The sequence below is a fragment of the Camelina sativa genome, chromosome 15 (genome assembly GCF_030686135.1).
Source record: "Camelina sativa cultivar CO46 ecotype springtype chromosome 15, ASM3068613v1".
Classification (NCBI taxonomy): Eukaryota; Viridiplantae; Streptophyta; class Magnoliopsida; order Brassicales; family Brassicaceae; genus Camelina; species Camelina sativa.
Window position 1 is genome coordinate 23905977 of NC_141894.1, and position 17931 is coordinate 23923907.

At 39.1% G+C, this 17931-nt stretch overlaps 2 protein-coding genes and 1 pseudogene across 2 annotated transcripts; all 3 read right to left on the reverse strand.

The window, feature by feature from the left end:
* Positions 1 to 6424: 6424 nt before the first annotated feature.
* On the reverse strand, positions 6425 to 6525 carry LOC147927009 (small nucleolar RNA R71; annotated as a pseudogene).
* A 4614-nt stretch (positions 6526 to 11139) lies between these two features.
* LOC147927010 (uncharacterized) lies at positions 11140 to 12063 on the reverse strand. Its single transcript, XM_087487267.1, has 2 exons — positions 11701 to 12063; positions 11140 to 11532 (listed from the first exon to the last, which is right to left on the reverse strand). The coding sequence occupies exons 1-2, from the start codon at positions 12061 to 12063 to the stop codon at positions 11140 to 11142; spliced, it is 756 nt and encodes a 251-aa protein (XP_087343393.1).
* Positions 12064 to 14724: 2661 nt separating this feature from the next.
* On the reverse strand, positions 14725 to 15843 carry LOC147927011 (uncharacterized). The gene is made up of 2 exons (XM_087487268.1): positions 15315 to 15843; positions 14725 to 15110 (listed from the first exon to the last, which is right to left on the reverse strand). The coding sequence occupies exons 1-2, from the start codon at positions 15841 to 15843 to the stop codon at positions 14725 to 14727; spliced, it is 915 nt and encodes a 304-aa protein (XP_087343394.1).
* Positions 15844 to 17931: the final 2088 nt, after the last annotated feature.

Sequence of the window (17931 nt, forward strand, 5' to 3'; positions counted from 1 at the left end):
TCACTACTCGGTCGAGTGGTGGTCGAGTGAGTGGTCGAGCTGGTACCTGAAACTCAAGACAGCCAAGCAAAAGAAGATTCGAGTTCAGTAACTTCACAAGTGGATAAACGAACTTAATCTTAGACTAATAAAGATCCTAAATGTCACAAAAACACACTCAAATGGGCAACAGCGCCAAATTGAAACACATATGTTTGTATGGTTGTGAATGGTGAATGTATGGAATGGTGAGATATGAATGAATGGATGGCAGGGTGTTTCAATTCCCCTTATGCAGTTGTAATATAAGAGGTGTCAATCCAATCTGAGTGTTTGCAAGCAATCAGGATGTGCATATATGTCTAAGTCAAGCCAAATATGTAGGATGTTTGTCACTAACAACCTAATGATGAATTTAAAATGCAGAAAGTAAAACTTACTAGGACTAGATGCTAAATGTAAATGGAACAGAATGATTATGACAATTATGAAGCTAGAACAGAAATAGAAACTATGGTAATGCAAGTAATGAACTAATGCAAGGCAAGTAATGAGCAGGACACTAAGTGAAATCTACTTAAATGTATCTAGAATGAAACATGAATTGAGACAGGACAACTACAAAGCATAAACAAGAATTCTGGGGATGAGCTCGAGCAAGCACTCGATCGAGTGTAGATCGAGTACAGGGTCGAGCTTGACAAATACGTAAAACAGAGCAACACAAGAAAAAGAGACCAATACAAAAGCGAATCAAACAACAAGCAAGCAGCAGGATTAAGAATAAGAAATCAATAAACAAGGAAGGCCTTGTGGAGGGATTCATGGTCTGGACTAATGATTGAGGTCATCTAACTTAATCAACAAATCTTAAACAACTTGAGCTAATCTCTAGACATATATCTCCAAGAACATGTTTAATCCACTCTCATGGCAAAAAACAATCAGACTCATATATTTCTAGACTTGTTCTCACAAAGTAAAAAATCTACACAAGCAAGCATTAAGCAATATGTCAAATACGAAACAAGACCTCTAATTTCTTAGCAAGCCTAATGGTAAACTCTAGATCTAGCCTTATCTATGCTCCTTAGACATTGGTGTGATGCTAAGAGGCTTGAAATCAAACCTTACCCTCTCAGTTATAGGATCAGCATTAAGAACATCTAGCCGAGAAGAGATCTACTACAATCAAGCTTGAACAAATCAAACAAACCACAAACACAATCCAGCCTAATCCATCCTCAAGATCCTAAGCAACTACTCACAAGAACACATGGTGAACAACAAAGTCATAAACCCAGAAAATACTGAAACTTGCATCAACAGAAAGATAAAGCAAAGATCTACAATATTGGAGAAGGAATCAAACTCGAATTCTCAATATTTTGAAAGTTATGAAACCAACAATATTGAAGAATATAGTGTTTTCTCCTTCAAAAGAAGGTACAAGATCTAAGAAAATAAAAGTGCAAAAAGAATAATTCCCAAAAGGGTAAAAAACTAGGTTTTCTAACTATCTAAAAAGTTGGACTCTTTTGTGGCTACAGGGTACAAGTCCTTATATAGAAAAAGTAGTGGAAGCCCTAAAAATGCTAAAAGAAAAAATAGCTAGGCGGCTCGGCCAACTAGACCCGGTGCTCGGTCGAGTGACCAGTCGAGTTGGCTCCTCTTGTGCTCCTTCCACTCGGTCGAGTCCCTCTCTGCACACGGTCGAGTGTCTGGTCGAGTGGGCGGTCGAGTGGGACTCCGGACCTTGGTTCTTCAGCCATAACTCCCTTGCTTTCTCCTCTTGATTGCTTCACTTCTCCTCAGAATTGCTTCCATGCTCCTTAAGCTCCAAAATCACCTGTTTATGCATGAAAAGATGCAAATGCAATGCAACTATACTCTAATACATGATTAGTCCTAAAGCTATGCAATAATGGTCAAAATGGATAGCAAAAGATGCAAAAGATGTGAATATACTAAGGGAAAACAGGGTAAAATATATGAACATCTCCTCCCATCTACTGGGCTATACAGACAAGCAATAAAGTATCTCTAACCATCATACAACAATCAACAAACAACAAATAACAAACCATGACTCTGAATCGACCAACGCCAACATGCATCGACCGATACCACATGGGGATGCATCGACCGACATAGAAGCTGCATCGACCAACAAGCAGATTAAAGAGTTCTCTAGCTTAGATAAGACATGGTCCTGCACTTACCTTTGCCAAGACGAATATGAAACTAAACACAAGAAGAAAACGCTTCTAGGAAGTTCCTACAATGATCCCAGCTACAAACCTCTACAGGAACAGCCTCAAATCTGCAGAAATCACCAAGAACACCAAGTACACTTCTCTTTCTCTTTCGTTTCTCTCAAAAGCGGCTAAACACGCCTAATGAGACAAAAAACGAGCTTAAGGGTTTTCCTTTACCCAAAACGCAATGTTTGACTTGAGCCAAAACACACAAAATTGAGTCAGCATCGACCGATGCTCCTGCTGCATCGATCGATGCACATCCCAAACCGGGATTTCGGTTCACGGATGTTACAGTAGTGCCCTGAATGGTTGTAATCCCATGCGTATCTATCCTTTCTAAGTCTTCCCCCTGGTCTCTGATGCAGCACCTTTGAAACAACCCGACCCCTTTTTTTTTTTAATAATAACATTAAATACAATACATAATTAAGCAGCCCATACTACTTAACTAGACCAACCTAAATCACAACTCCTCTTTAAACCAATAACAACCAATACACACAGCGGAAACATACCAACCCTACAGAACCATTACAACATCAATACAATACCAATCCTAAGCATTCTATCCAACAACCTAGCATATATCTATCCAAGGTTCCCAACATAAACAATATAGCAAAGACCAACAACACACAAACGAGACCCTAGATCATCCTCCTCCTCATCGCCATGATTCCACGTCACAAACCTGCACACCACAAACAACAATTGAGATGCGTAAGTATTATCACAAATACTTAGTGAGGCAATCCTCCCATCTACTGGGCTATACACACAAGCAACTGAGATTCCAATGCTTAACAAACGACAACCAAACACAACAAACCAGGAAAAATCACGAAACAAGCAACTTGGTGTCGACCGACACCAGAGAGGTGTCGATCGACACTGACCAAACATGGTGTCGACCGACACCTAACTGGTGTCGATCGACACTCCCTTCGCAGACGCGAACTGCACGAATCCAAACGACGAACCTCCGTTTCCAATCATCTCCAATCCGTTCCAACCTCACCCAAAATCTTCAGGAACCTATAAGAACCATAACACAACCACCACAAGCAAGAACAACACCACTAACACAACCAATCAAGCAAGAACAACACCACAAAGCACCACCAATCAAGCAAGAACAACAAAGGATTCTCAGGCTTAGATAAGCCATGGTCATGCACTCACCTTATCAACTGATTATAACAACCAACACAACCAGTTGAGACCCTCCTAATGTCTGAAACAGCCCAGAAACGTCCTACAACAAGCCACACAACCAAAAACGACTTATAGCAAAACTGCTCAGAAACATCAAGAAAGAACAGTCTCAAAGACGAAACCCTAAAAGGAAAACTAACCGTTAACTAACAAATCGCTCCGGTGAAAAGCTACCCCTAGACGTCACGAAGCTTCCCTCAAAATGTCAGCACGATCAGGCACCACACGAGACCACGATCTCAGTTGCAATCTCCGATGGTCCCAACTCGCGTCTGAGAAAACGTGTCTCACGAAACTGCCAATAACTCATCGAGTTTAAATCCAAATCTACTTCTGTAAAAAGGCGAATGACGATGAAAGACTTGGGAATAAAACCACCAAATTTCATTACCTTTGAGAACGATTTGATATGCCGAAACTGTTTCCTTCCAAAACCTAACGATTCTGATCTTTCTCCTTTAATCTCCTTCAACCACAATAGGCTCTCTCCTTTCTCTCTAACTCTGAAAACGGGGACCACACACCCTAAAACCCTTCATTTGTCGCTTCTCCACTTATATACTCGGTTTAGATAACTAAACCAAACCAACCAAACCAAAATTGCGAATTAAAACAAACCCGACGAACCCAGACAAAGGGGTGTCGATCGATGCCACAAGGGTGTCGATCGACACTCCTTCCAAAAATCACAGAATCTGGTTCGCGGATGTTACAACCTTTCTAGCGTCCTCCTCTGATAGGATAGTAGAAATAAGTTCTTGCTTCCATTCTCTACCGCAGTCTTCCAAAAAGTCATTAACGAATCGGAGTTGGGAAACAACCTCTTTTTTTTCTTGGGGCACTTGCCGTAGAGAATGATATATCATGGTTTTTGTGGTTTTTAACCATGATATAAGGAGTCTTTTAGTGTCTTTTCATTTGTTTCTAGATTGTTTTTGAGTCTTTACAGGTTTTCTAGGATTTTGGCATGAAAGGAGCAAAATGGAGCAATTTGGATGTTTTGGAACATAAATCTTGAAGAATCAATTTGGTCTCGGATGAAAGCAGGAGCATCGACCGACACCAAGATAGGAGGCATCGATCGACACTCATCTCTGCCGACTCAAGACCCAAGTTTTGGAAAATTTACAAATCTGCCCCAAAGTTTTCCATATTTGCAACATAAGTCCCTGACGTGTTTTAGGACATATAAATAGTGTTTTTAGGTTTTCCAAACCTTCAAGTTTTATTCTATCAAGTTTTATTTTTCTGCAACCCTGTGAGATTTTGAGAGCTTTTGGGAGAGAGATCTGAACTGCTTTGAGAGAAGAATTCTTAAACTCCTTCCTTACTCTTTTAATTTCAATTGCATATTATTCAGAATTATGTCTTATTCTTCATTGATTATGTCTGAGTAATTTGTTTGTTAGGTTTAGGGTTTTTCACAGGGATTTTATGAATTATTAGATCTGTTTATTTAGGATTCATTATCTATCTAGATCTTCATCTTAGGTTGTTCTTCATATTAATCCTTGGTTGGCCATCTAGAATTAATACTCTAGGAAAATAAATTGATATGAGAATATAATTGATTTTCCTGATAAAAGCTTTTGATGAGCAAAATTATTTCTTGCAAAGAGATTTGATTTAATAATTTTGTGAACAATCTAAACCTGATTTTATTGCTGATTTTTAACCTAGAATTTTACAAAGAGATTTGGATTTTCTGGTTTTAAATTTAGATATTATTTGCAGTGAGAACTGATTTAATTTACAAAAGTGTTTAGAGTTCTAGATCTGTTATTAATTGTTTGAATCCTAATTTATTGATTTATTTAATATTTCATAATTTCCTGAGAAATTCCCTAGGCCTAGCTTTTTGATCTTCTGAATTTACAACAAGCTTTATTTAATATTTTGCATTGCTATTTTTAATTCAATTTAATCTGCTTAGCATAATTATAAAACTCTATAATTTATTGTGTAGTCTTGAGTCTCTGTGGAATTCGACCCCTAAGTACTGCATTGATCTCTTAATTTGAGAGAGTAGCTCTAGGGTAAATTTGAGCATATCAAATTTTGGCGCCGTTGCCGGGGACTCTTTGATCTACCATTAGATTTGAGTTTTTGATTTTGTCTAGATTTTTTTTCTTTTTATTTTCAAACTAACACGTTTTTGTTTTTCTTCTCTTTGGTGTTTCAGGTGCATGCCTCCTAAACCTCACACAAGGAATTACAAGTCTGGTCCTACTGTGAATTTGTCAAACAAAGAGTTGGAAAAGCTTGAACGTGAGAACAGAAAGGCAGCTAAATCTCTGAAGATGGTTAATACAATCATTCTGATGCGTGATGAAGCTGGTGTTTTGAGGGATCAAGAGGGCCACTTGCGCAATGTGCAGGGCCAAAAGCTTGATGCAGAAGGGAACGTGATCCCTGAACCTGTTGTCAACGAGCAGGCTGTTGTGAACCAGCAAGCTGGTGTCGTTGATAATCCGGATCTGGGTGTCGATCGACACCAACCAGGTGGTATCGATCGACACCAACCTGCAGACGTGCGTGGAGCTGCCAACCACGTACAGAACCCTGTTCGACGACAGGAGAACAACCGGGATCTGATCAGGACCATTGCTGACTACAATCGGGCTGATCTGGTGTATGAGAACCGGTCTGCTATTGTTCCTCCTCCTTTTCAGAGGAATGATTTTGAGTTGAAACCTGCATACTTTCAACTAGTTGGGCAGAGACCTTTCTCTGCTTTGCCCAATGAGAAGCCTTTGGATCACATTGAGCATTTTGAGGATCTGGTGACTAGCATCAAGGCTAATGGGGTAACTGAGGACTACATCTTCTGCAAACTTTTCCCTTACTCACTTGCAGGAGAGGCATCTCAGTGGTTGAAACAGCTGCCTCCTGGATCATTGACAAGCTGGCGTGATGTCAAGGTGGCCTTTCTCAACCACTTCTATGATGATGCAATGTCAGATGAGTTGAGAATCAAGCTGTCTTCCTTCAAGCAGAGAACAGATGAAGCTTTCAAAGCAGCTTGGGTGAGATTCAAGGCTTACCAAAGGGACTGTCCACACCATGGTTTCTCAAGAGTTCAACTGCTAAGTATCTTCTTCAGAGGGTGTGACTGGGAGTATCAGTTGGCTTTAGATGCTGCAAGTCATGGGAATTTCAAGACAAGAATGCCAGAAGATGCTGAATTGTTGATTGAGAACTTAGCTGCTAGCAATAGTACTAAGAGAGCAGATGCTGAAAGGAAGAGATTGCATGGAGGATTTGATGCAAACCAGCTAGCTTCTGTTAATGCTAAGCTTGATTCAGTTCATAATCTCCTGGTTGGTAAGAAATCAGTTCACTTTGCTGCTGAAGTTGAATCATTTGAGCCACAACCTGAGACTGGGAATGAAGAAGCAGATGTCAACTTTGTATATGGCAATCAAGGTCAGAGATTTGGCAATCAGCAAAGCCACAGGCCTTACAGTGGGAACTCTTCAGGCTACATTCCCAAACCGGACTACCAGAAGCAGCAACAAGGGAGCAACTTCACAAGGACTTATGGGAACTCATCCTATCAGTCTCCGCCTCCACAGACTTCTTCTGAGAGTAGAATGGAAGCCATGCTCGAGCAGATTCTTCAGGGACAAGAGAATCTGACAGTGACATTCAATGGAAAGATTGACAATGTCTACACTGAGCTGAATGGGAAGATAGAAGCATTAAATGTTCATGTTAAGAAGCTGGAAGTTCAAGTTGCACAGACTGCTGGGTCTGTAAAAAGGCAAGAGAATTATCTTCCAGCAAGAACTGAGTCAAACCCCAGACATGCTTGCAATGCCATATCAGTGAGAGATGAAGATGATGGTGAAATGTTTTCTGCAGAACAAGGAGAAAAATCGGCCAATCTGTCGGATCTAGATGATGGTATCGATCGACACCACCTGGGTGTCGATCGACACTCTTCTCAGACGGAACCAGAAGCTGCGAAATCTCAGGTTCCAACAGTTGAAAGGGTCTACAAGCCTAAGGTTCCTTTTCCCAAGCCAAGAAAGTCTAAGCAAGAGATGGAGGAAGCTAGATGCAAAGCAATGATGGACAAGGTAATGATTGAGATGCCTTTAATTGATGCAGTAAAGCTTTCACCACCTCTTAAGCGGTATGTGAGGAGAATGGTATCCAATGGTTTGAGCCCTGAAGAAGGAGCACTTCTTACAAAAGATGTCAGTGCAATTCTGTTGAACCAGCCTGTACAGAGGAAGAAAGAGAAGAAGCAGGAGGTGGTTGTCTCTAAGGAAGTGAGTGCAATCATTCAATGTAAGACTGCTAAGAAGTTACCAGATCCTGGAAGCTTTGTTCTTGATTGCTCTATCTCTACAGGAAGGTTTGCACACTCACTTTGTGACCTTGGTTCTAGCATCAACTTGATGCCACATTCTGTTGCTGTGAGACTTGGGATGACAGAATTCAAGCCAACTCAGATTTCTCTTATCTTGGCTGATCGCTCCCGAAGAACTCCTGAAGGTGTTTTAGAGGATATTCCAGTTAAGGTTGGCAACTTCATGATTCCCACTGACTTTGTGGTGCTGAAGTATGATCAAGAGCCTAAAGATCCTCTCATCTTAGGAAGATCTTTCTTGGCTACAGCTGGTGCCATCATTGATGTGAAGAAGGGACACATAGCACTAAATGTGGATGGTTTGAGTTTGAATTTCGAGATGGATAAGCTGAGGAGGGCTTCTACTATTGATGGACAGACTTTTTCTGTTGAAAAAGTTTCTGCAACACGAGCATCAGGCTCAGTGTCGATCGATGCCACCAAGAGGGTATCGATCGACACCCCTCCACGACCGAGACAGAACAGCTCCAAAACTGATGCTCCAAGTCAGAAACCTATTCCCAAACAGAAAGTCTCCCACTCCACACTCCAGAGCCCTCAGGTAAGGCCAAGGTATGCATCTCCTTCTCCTAAACTTCCTCCTATCATCAATAAGACCTTCAAAGCTACAAAAACTGTTTTACAGTTAACCAAGCCACGAGATTATCGTAGAGCGCTTGTTTCTTCTGTTGATGATTTTGCAGGGCATAAGAGAAGCAATCCCATCCCTAAATCCCACACTGATCCTATTTCTCACATCCTTGGCAAGCCTCATGCACCTAAAGCTTATACACCACCTTGGATGAAGAGGACTTCAATGCCATGTTCTGATCCTCCAGATGCATGAGCTCCAACACAGTCAAGCTAATGACTGAAAACAAGCGCTTAGTGGGAGGCAACCCACTGGTAGGTTTTTCTTTTTCTTTTGCTTTTGATTTTTATTTATTTTATTTTATTTTTGCTTTCCTCTTACTTGATAACACTGGGGACAGTGTTGTTTAAGTCTGGGGGAGGTTAATTACTAACTATGTTTTCTGTTTTTGAGTTTCAGTTGTGTCAGTCAAAACCATAAAGTTTGAGTCAAATTTTTCAAAATTTTTCTTTTTGTCTTTGGGAATTATGATCTTGATTAATGATTTCTCTTATTTGGCTAACACTCTAATGATTATTTGTTTATACTTAATCTCAGAACTGAAGCTTAGAAAGACTATGAGCCTTATCAACAATCCTGAAAGCCCTTATTCAATGGATATCTGATTGATCTAACGTTGTCTCAACCTTTATCAGGATTTTAACCGGACTTAATCTCTTACTTTGGGGTTGAAAATCAGTGGACTAGACTTCTTCTTTGGGCCATACAAGACAGTGCAATTTTTCAAAGTATGTCTCCCCTCTCTCTTCCCTTCAGTGCTTTAAGTAAAAAAAAAGAATAAAAGATGAAATGATTTTGATCAGTTTAGAGAGGTAGGTAAATTACCTGTGACCTCATTATTCTACTCTTGAGTCAAATGATCACACAAAGCTTGGAAGCGAGGGGTAGGTAAATTACCGATGACCCCGGTATTCGCTTACACCTTTGATTAGAAGAAAAAAAAAATAAGAAAAGAGAGAAAAGAAAAAAAATGGAAGTGAGAAAAGGGAGAGGAAAGGAGATGTAAGAAGAATGTCTTGGCCTGAAGAGAGTCCACATGCCACTGATCAATACACCCAAGGTAAGAATTCACCTTATTTGTGCTTTAATATTGACTAATGAGATGACAATGGAGATTTCAGAGATTCCAAAGGATTGTGGGATTTGAGTAAGGAATGTTGATGCTTATCATGGTTAAGTATAAGAAGTAAGTTCTTGAGTCAGGTAAATGAAGAGTGTGAATAAGAATCATCATGCAGTTGAGTGAGTTCCCTGTTTTCAAACCTCTTTCACAGGTCTAAGTTTATGTTTTGCTTGAGGGCAAGCAAAGGCTAAGTCTGGGGGAGTTGATATATCATGGTTTTTGTGGTTTTTAACCATGATATAAGGAGTCTTTTAGTGTCTTTTCATTTGTTTCTAGATTGTTTTTGAGTCTTTACAGGTTTTCTAGGATTTTGGCATGAAAGGAGCAAAATGGAGCAATTTGGATGTTTTGGAACATAAATCTTGAAGAATCAATTTGGTCTCGGATGAAAGCAGGAGCATCGACCGACACCAAGATAGGAGGCATCGATCGACACTCATCTCTGCCGACTCAAGACCCAAGTTTTGGAAAATTTACAAATCTGCCCCAAAGTTTTCCATATTTGCAACATAAGTCCCTGACGTGTTTTAGGACATATAAATAGTGTTTTTAGGTTTTCCAAACCTTCAAGTTTTATTCTATCAAGTTTTATTTTTCTGCAACCCTGTGAGATTTTGAGAGCTTTTGGGAGAGAGATCTGAACTGCTTTGAGAGAAGAATTCTTAAACTCCTTCCTTACTCTTTTAATTTCAATTGCATATTATTCAGAATTATGTCTTATTCTTCATTGATTATGTCTGAGTAATTTGTTTGTTAGGTTTAGGGTTTTTCACAGGGATTTTATGAATTATTAGATCTATTTATTTAGGATTCATTATCTATCTAGATCTTCATCTTAGGTTGTTCTTCATATTAATCCTTGGTTGGCCATCTAGAATTAATACTCTAGGAAAATAAATTGATATGAGAATATAATTGATTTTCCTGATAAAAACTTTTGATGAGCAAAATTATTTCTTGCAAAGAGATTTGATTTAATAATTTTGTGAACAATCTAAACCTGATTTTATTGCTGATTTTTAACCTAGAATTTTACAAAGAGATTTGGATTTTCTGGTTTTAAATTTAGATATTATTTGCAGTGAGAACTGATTTAATTTACAAAAGTGTTTAGAGTTCTAGATCTGTTATTAATTGTTTGAATCCTAATTTATTGATTTATTTAATATTTCATAATTTCCTGAGAAATTCCCTAGGCCTAGCTTTTTGATCTTCTGAATTTACAACAAGCTTTATTTAATATTTTGCATTGCTATTTTTAATTCAATTTAATCTGCTTAGCATAATTATAAAACTCTATAATTTATTGTGTAGTCTTGAGTCTCTGTGGAATTCGACCCCTAAGTACTGCATTGATCTCTTAATTTGAGAGAGTAGTTCTAGGGTAAATTTGAGCATATCAGAGAAAGAACTGGTTTGGCAGGTTTAGAGTCTAACCACTGCTGTTTCCATATCTCAATGGACTTTCCATTACCAATTATGGCTTTTGTGCCTTGTTTCATCATTATTTGAGCTTCATGGATGCTTCTCCAAGCGTACGACGGCAGAGAGCCTAACGGGCATTTAGAGGATCTGATTTGTTGTAGTATCTGCTTTTGTAGATTCTCGCCATTAATGAGTCAGGATTGGTTAGAATCCTCAATAATTGTTTACCCAGTAATGCAATGTTGAAACTTTCAATATCCTTGAACCCTAGATCTCCTACCGCTTTAGGACGACTGAGGTGTTCCCATGCTTTCCAATGCATGCCCCTGCCTTCCTTTTTGTTCTTCCACCAGAAGTCTGCCATGATTGAGACTAGCTGTAGACAAGTGTCCTTGGGGAGTTTGAAACATGACATTGTGTGGGTTGGGAGTGCTAGGGCAACCGCCTTTAGGAGAATTTCTTTACCCCCCGGAGAGAGGAAATTGTTTTGCCATCCATTCACCTTCGAATGCATTCTTTCCTAGAGAAAGTTGAGGGTTTCTATCTTTGAACCGCCAAAAGATTCTGGTAGACCAAGATAGAATCCTTGTTCTCCCTCCATCTAAATGCCCAAACTCTGTTTAATGATGCTTCGACGTTCTTGTGGAACGTTCTTCCCGAAATGGAGATAGGATTTCTGATAATGTACCCTTTGTCCTGATGCTAGGCTATACTCCTCAATAATCTTTATTATTTGGCTTAACTCCTCATCTTTTTCTCGGCAGTAAAACATGCTATCATCGGAAAATAGAAGATGAGAGATTGGAGGAGCTTTTTTGGCAACCTTGAGACCGGTGGTTTGGCCATTTCTCTCAGCTATTTCTAGTGTCTGAACAAGCATTTCCGTGCAGATCACAAACAAATAAGGGGAGAGGGGGTCTCCCTGTCTTAAGCCTCCTGTCGGAGTTATATTGTCGTAAGCCGCTCCATTAATCAAGACCTGGTATCTGATAGATCTGACGCACACCATCACCAACTTAATCCATCCTTCAGCATAACCCAAGGTCTTCATGGCTTGTTCCAAGAAAGGCCATTCCACACGGTCGAAAGCCTTGGAGATATCTGTCCGTTTCTACGGTTAGTAGACCCAATTTTAGGTTTTTTATTTTTTTATTTTGGCTCAAAAATAAGAGTAACTGGGAGAGAATCCCCCAGTGGAGATGCTCTTATGGCTCTTAAACCCATAAAACAGAACCTTAGTAACGTGTTTAATTGACAATGGACGATTGTGTGCTCAGCATATGTTGGGCAAAAGCCACTTTATAATATTTGGTTTTCGTCAAGTATCAATATATATATATATATATACTAGATTAGAACCCGTAAGTTGTGCGGGTTTAATTTTGTAAATTAAATTAAATTTTACAAAAATATATTAATTGTTGTACGTTATTTATAAGTTTTACGTTTGCTATAATATACAGATTTATATCCATATACAAATCTTTTATGTATGTTACCGTTAAAAGCGTATTTTTACACCTAAATATACTGTATAATTAAAATATATTTTTTACCACCACCTAGAAAATATATGTATGAACACATTAAGCCAACTATTATATGTGTTTTTACTTTCAGTTTTGCATAGTGTTTTTAATTACAAAAATTATTGGCTCAAAAAAAACATTTCGAATATAAAATATACTAAATAGTATACTAATCAATGATGTATCATCACAATAGTGTATAACCAACCATGGAGAGAACCTCAGCTCTGCCCTCCTCCCTATGGAGATAACATAGCGTCCAACCTCCTCCACCTTCCTCCCTTAGGGAGATAACCTTGCGCCCAACCTCCTCCACCATAAACAAAACCTTGGCTCTACCCTCCTCATGTGTGGAGAGAACATGTTCACGTCTTTTAGCTATCTCAAAATGGCTTGCTCCAAAACCCAATGAAACTAAAGACCCTTTTCTAACGTCACAAAATCTTTTGATAGTAACTAATGTTAAATATTCCAATGTATTTGTGGTAGTGTTTTTGACACAATGATGTAGCCTTTGTCTCTGGAACGCCCTGACTGCCACCTTGCTTAGTGAGCCCATGTCCATAGGCCCATCTTTCTTAGTGGGCCCCATGTCTACTCCTGGTCCATCCAAGTCTGGAAGACTTTATATACTTAATTACCGACCTTACAAATCACCATATGATCTTTCCCTGTGTTTTGTCCTCACTCGCCCAGTTCCGACAATCACTTTCTGAAAGGTTACCCATCCTGAAACTACTCCAGCTCAAGCACGCTTAACTCTGGAGTTCTCTCAGGACCGTTGATCGAAAAGATAAGTCCACTTTGGTGACATAGGTGGCCAAAACAATTCTTTTAAACCTATCTGCAAACCAGGGTGTCACAGTCTCCAAACTCCTATGGATCTATCAACAACAATTTATGTTTTTCCAATCTATCTATCTATGTTTATTGTAAGCTTGTGTTTGATTAACCTATTTTATCTATCGTTAGGTTGACGAGCTTCTACTCCTTATCTCCCTTTGAGATTGAATGAGTGGTAAAAATTATATTTGCACAAAAAGGGTCTATGACCACCCAATCAAGGTTGAGAAACTAGAAGAAACTTAATTTGACATAAATATAAAAAAAAAAATAGAAAATTATAAGCAAGATAATATATGAATCCCAAATAATTCAAAGGTGAAAAGATAAATTAAATAAAACAATCTAAAAATACTACAGTAATTTAAAAATACAGTATTACAAAAAGAGCATGCATATATTAATCATCTTTTTGGGTCAACATACTAATCCTATCCAAACTGAAAAAGGAGAAAGTAGGAGAACATTTTGGTTTTAAGAACTAAGAACAATTTACCTTTCCATTATAAACGTTTTACGAATATAACAAAGGTGAAAGCAATAATTTTGAATAAATTATTTTGTTAGATGAAAAATATAAGACGATCTATCATATTATATAAAGTTTGGACAACATATTAAAAAAAAGGACCGAGGGATCTATCTTATTATATATATATATATATATAATCTCCTTATAATTATTATTTTTAAAAAAAAATTGGAAATTTTTTTCAATTTTTGGTAATTCTCTTTTTATATTATTAATATTATTTAAAACAATATATTTTAATTTTTGGTTTTAATCTCAAATTCCAACTATTAAATATTAAATTTTACAAATATCAAAATCTCATATATATATAAACTTGACACATGTCAAAATCTTATTAATGGCTAACTTTCAAAATCCTACTTTATAATATATATATATATATATATATGAATAAAATATAAAATTTATTCAAAAAAATGTTTTACTTCACCATTTGTTCAAACTGTATTTGAAGTTTTAGGGAAACATTAATACATTAAAGTTACAAACGGAGAAGAATCTTGATGCTAGCCATGTTCCCATTGCAGCTGCGTATTTTCCTTTGCTTTGATTGTCGATATATATATATATATATAATTATAAACGCTTTCTCTAGCTTCTAAGCTAAGCGATCGATCCTGCCTCCGCTCTTCTTCTTTTTTATCTTCTTCCTCTCCTTTCCATCACTCTTCCCAAATCTCTTATCCTCTTTTTTTCTGGAAATACCGTTTTAATTAACAAGGAAGAGAACGATACAACTAAGTTTTTTTAAAAGGTACAAGGTTGGAAGACCCTGAGAGAACTAACTCACAAACAAATAGACAACTCAAGTGACTTGGAAATTTTGAAACCATAGGTACAGGAAGGTGTCATACAGTGTAATTGGAGTGACTGAAGAAGTGTCCAAGTTATCGAGACCAATGAGCCGCCGTCTGAGCAGTAACTGAATATCCTTTTTGATCTTGTCAACAGAAGAAAAAGTTGGAGTATGGAGCCTCGCATTGCGCTCAGTCCATATTGCAAAGAGGAGAGCTTGAAATACCAAATTGCAAATGACATTAAGCTTCCTGCTTTTGGTAGGGGATTTAATCCAGTGGAGATATCCTATAAAAGTCAGAGGTTGCAGTGGAGGATGAAGAGATGCAAAGAAATCAAGCCATAGCACCTTCGATAAATAGCACTGGAAGAAGAGGTGATCTCGAGACTCCTCCCCTGATAGACAAAGAAGACAATCCGAGGACACCTGCAAGTTCTAACTTCTCAAACAGTCCCTAGTCTTGAGTCTGTTTAGCGTTGTCAACCATGTCATCAAAGCCATTTTCGGGATTCTTTCTGTAAACCAAACCTGGGAGTGCCATGGTACCAAGGGGCCATGCGGATGCAAGTGATTCCAAACTTTTAGAGAGGAGAAGGAACCTTGGTCATGATCTGGGGAGATTTTCCAAAAGAACCGGTGTTTCCCTACTGTAACTGATGGAGGTGGATGATCATGGAGGCAAGATCGAAGCAGTTGTACTTGGGGGTTCCTCCCACTAGGTAGAGTCCAATCTCCATTAACTACTGCCTGAGAGACTTTACTTAGTATCCCAATACCAGTGACCCTCGGACCAGTATCGCCAATAATCTCAAGTAGCGGCCCCAATCCAGTCCAATTGTCATGCCAAAAGAGAGAGTCATTCCCCGATACAATCTCGCAAGTGATGAATGGTCTTGCCAATAGTCTGAGCTTCACAAAACGCCTCCATATCCAACTTTCGTAAGTTCGAAAATTAGCCGTCCATAAGCTTTTACCCTTACCAGATGCTTTTTTACCCATGAGACCCATAAAAAACCAGCCGGGGAGAATATCATCCAAATCAACTTGAGACCAAAGATTCGATTCCAATCCTCCAATCTTCTTAATCCGAGCCCTCCAGTAGATTTTGGAGTGCAAACAATTTCCCATGAGACCTTCGCTCCACGAGCCGAATCAGATGTGCCCTTCCCCAAGAAAGCACTACAAACCTTTTCCAGCTCTGAGATACATTTGTTTGGCAGGAGAAACACAGAAGACCAGAAGTTTATGGTACTGCCGATAACAGATTGGAGAAGTTGCAGTCGACCAGCGAAGGAGAGATAGCGGTGAGTCCAGCCAGATATACAAAGCTTGACCCTGTCTATCAGGGTCTATAGTCCGAAGGTGACAGCTTCTGAGTCATCAGAGGAACTCCAAGGTATCTGACAGGAAGTGATCCATGTACAAGGTTGAGCCTAGAAGCCATGGCAGGGATAGCAGGTCGATCATTTCCATCCAGGAAAAGGCACGATTTGGAGAGATTGATTCCTAATCCTGTTTCAAGCTTGAACTTAGATAAAACATCTAATATTGCTCTCAGAGAACCCTCGTCTCCAGCGAAGAAAACCAGGAGATCATCCGCAAAGCTCAGATGTGTTACTAACGGATCAATACACAGAGGATGAGGTTTGATCAGCTCCTGCTAAGTCCAATTTCTTTGATAGTATATCCATGACCAGAGTAAATAGAGGAGCAGAGATAGAGTCACCTTGACGAAGTCCTTTTGCACCCAGGAAAGAACCAATCAACTCACCATTAAAGGCCACCGAGAATGATGGAGTGGTAAAGCACGCAAAAAGCCAATTGACAAATATTAGAGGAAGGTCCATAGCCTTGAGAATATTGGTCAAGAACTCCCATTCTACATTATCAAATGTTTTAGAGATGTCAATTTGCAGGCATCCCCTAGTAACATGTCCTTCCTTATGGAAATCAGTGACTACTTCAGCCGAGAGTCTGCCCTTAATAAAAGCAACCTGATTTCTCTGTACCGCCTGATACATAAATAAATTAAGTCTCTTCGCCAGGATCCACGAGATTACCTTGTAGATGCTGTTACAGCAAGAAACTAGTCGAAACTCTCCCAATTTTTTTGAGACAACCGCCTTTGGAATCAGTGCAATAATAGTTGCATTCACCTGTTTGAGTAGCCTCCATGTTTTGAAGAATTCTAATACTGCCTCAATGACGCCATCAGGTCCAGGTGCTTTATTACGAGGAAGAGAGAACAAAGCGGCTGTTATCTCCTCTGGTGTTGGTAGAGCTTGTAGACGAATGGACAAAGAGTTATCGCATTTGAAGGTGGTCAAAGCCTTTATTTCCTGAATGGACAACGGTTGAACTGAGCGATTTCTACTCCCAAGGAGCGCCTGATAATAACTTATTATCATCCCCTTCAGTTGATCCTTATCCACAACCCTCTCATTAGCCTCATTCAAGAGGGAGGTTATCTTATTTCTTGCTTGATGCGCCTTTACTGATCTATGGAAGAAACCAGTGTTGGAGTCACCCATTGTGTACCATCTGATGCGTGATTTCTGCTTGAGAAATGATTCATCTGCTTTCGACAGTTCCAACCATTTCCTTTTAATATCCTTCTCCTCCTGAAAAAGGGAAGGGGAAGGAGAAGTAAGGATTCTGCTCTGTATCGCTGTAAGTGCATCATGTGCTTCAGCAGTCCTTGCTTGAATGTTACTGAAGCTCTTTTTATTTAGCTCCTTGCAGCTCAACTTTACAGCCCTAAGCCTCTGACATAGCCCAAACATTGAGGAACCGCTGATAATTGGACCATTCCAAGCCATCTCCAGCCTACGAGCAAAATCAGGGTGAGTAGTGAAAGAGTTGTAGAACTGAAACGGAACCTTCCTCCTTTCCATGGGCGAGTTAGTTTGAACCAAGATAGGAGAATGATCCGAGCCACCCGGCGCCTGGAATGAGGAAAAGCAGTTTGCCATTCTTCATTTACCAGTGCTCGATCCACTTTTCGAGTAATTGGGTTAGACCCCACCTCCAAAGTTGACCATAACTCCCTCCTTGCTGTCATACAGTTCCGACAGTATACAAAAGATATAGAGCATGATTGGTTAGTAGCAGGATCAAAAATTCCAGAAGAAATAACCTGATCAATTTTCTTATAAGTAAACACCGTGATGGAAGGATCCCAGACTACCTAGATTCGTCCATTTAAAGCTTGTGGTG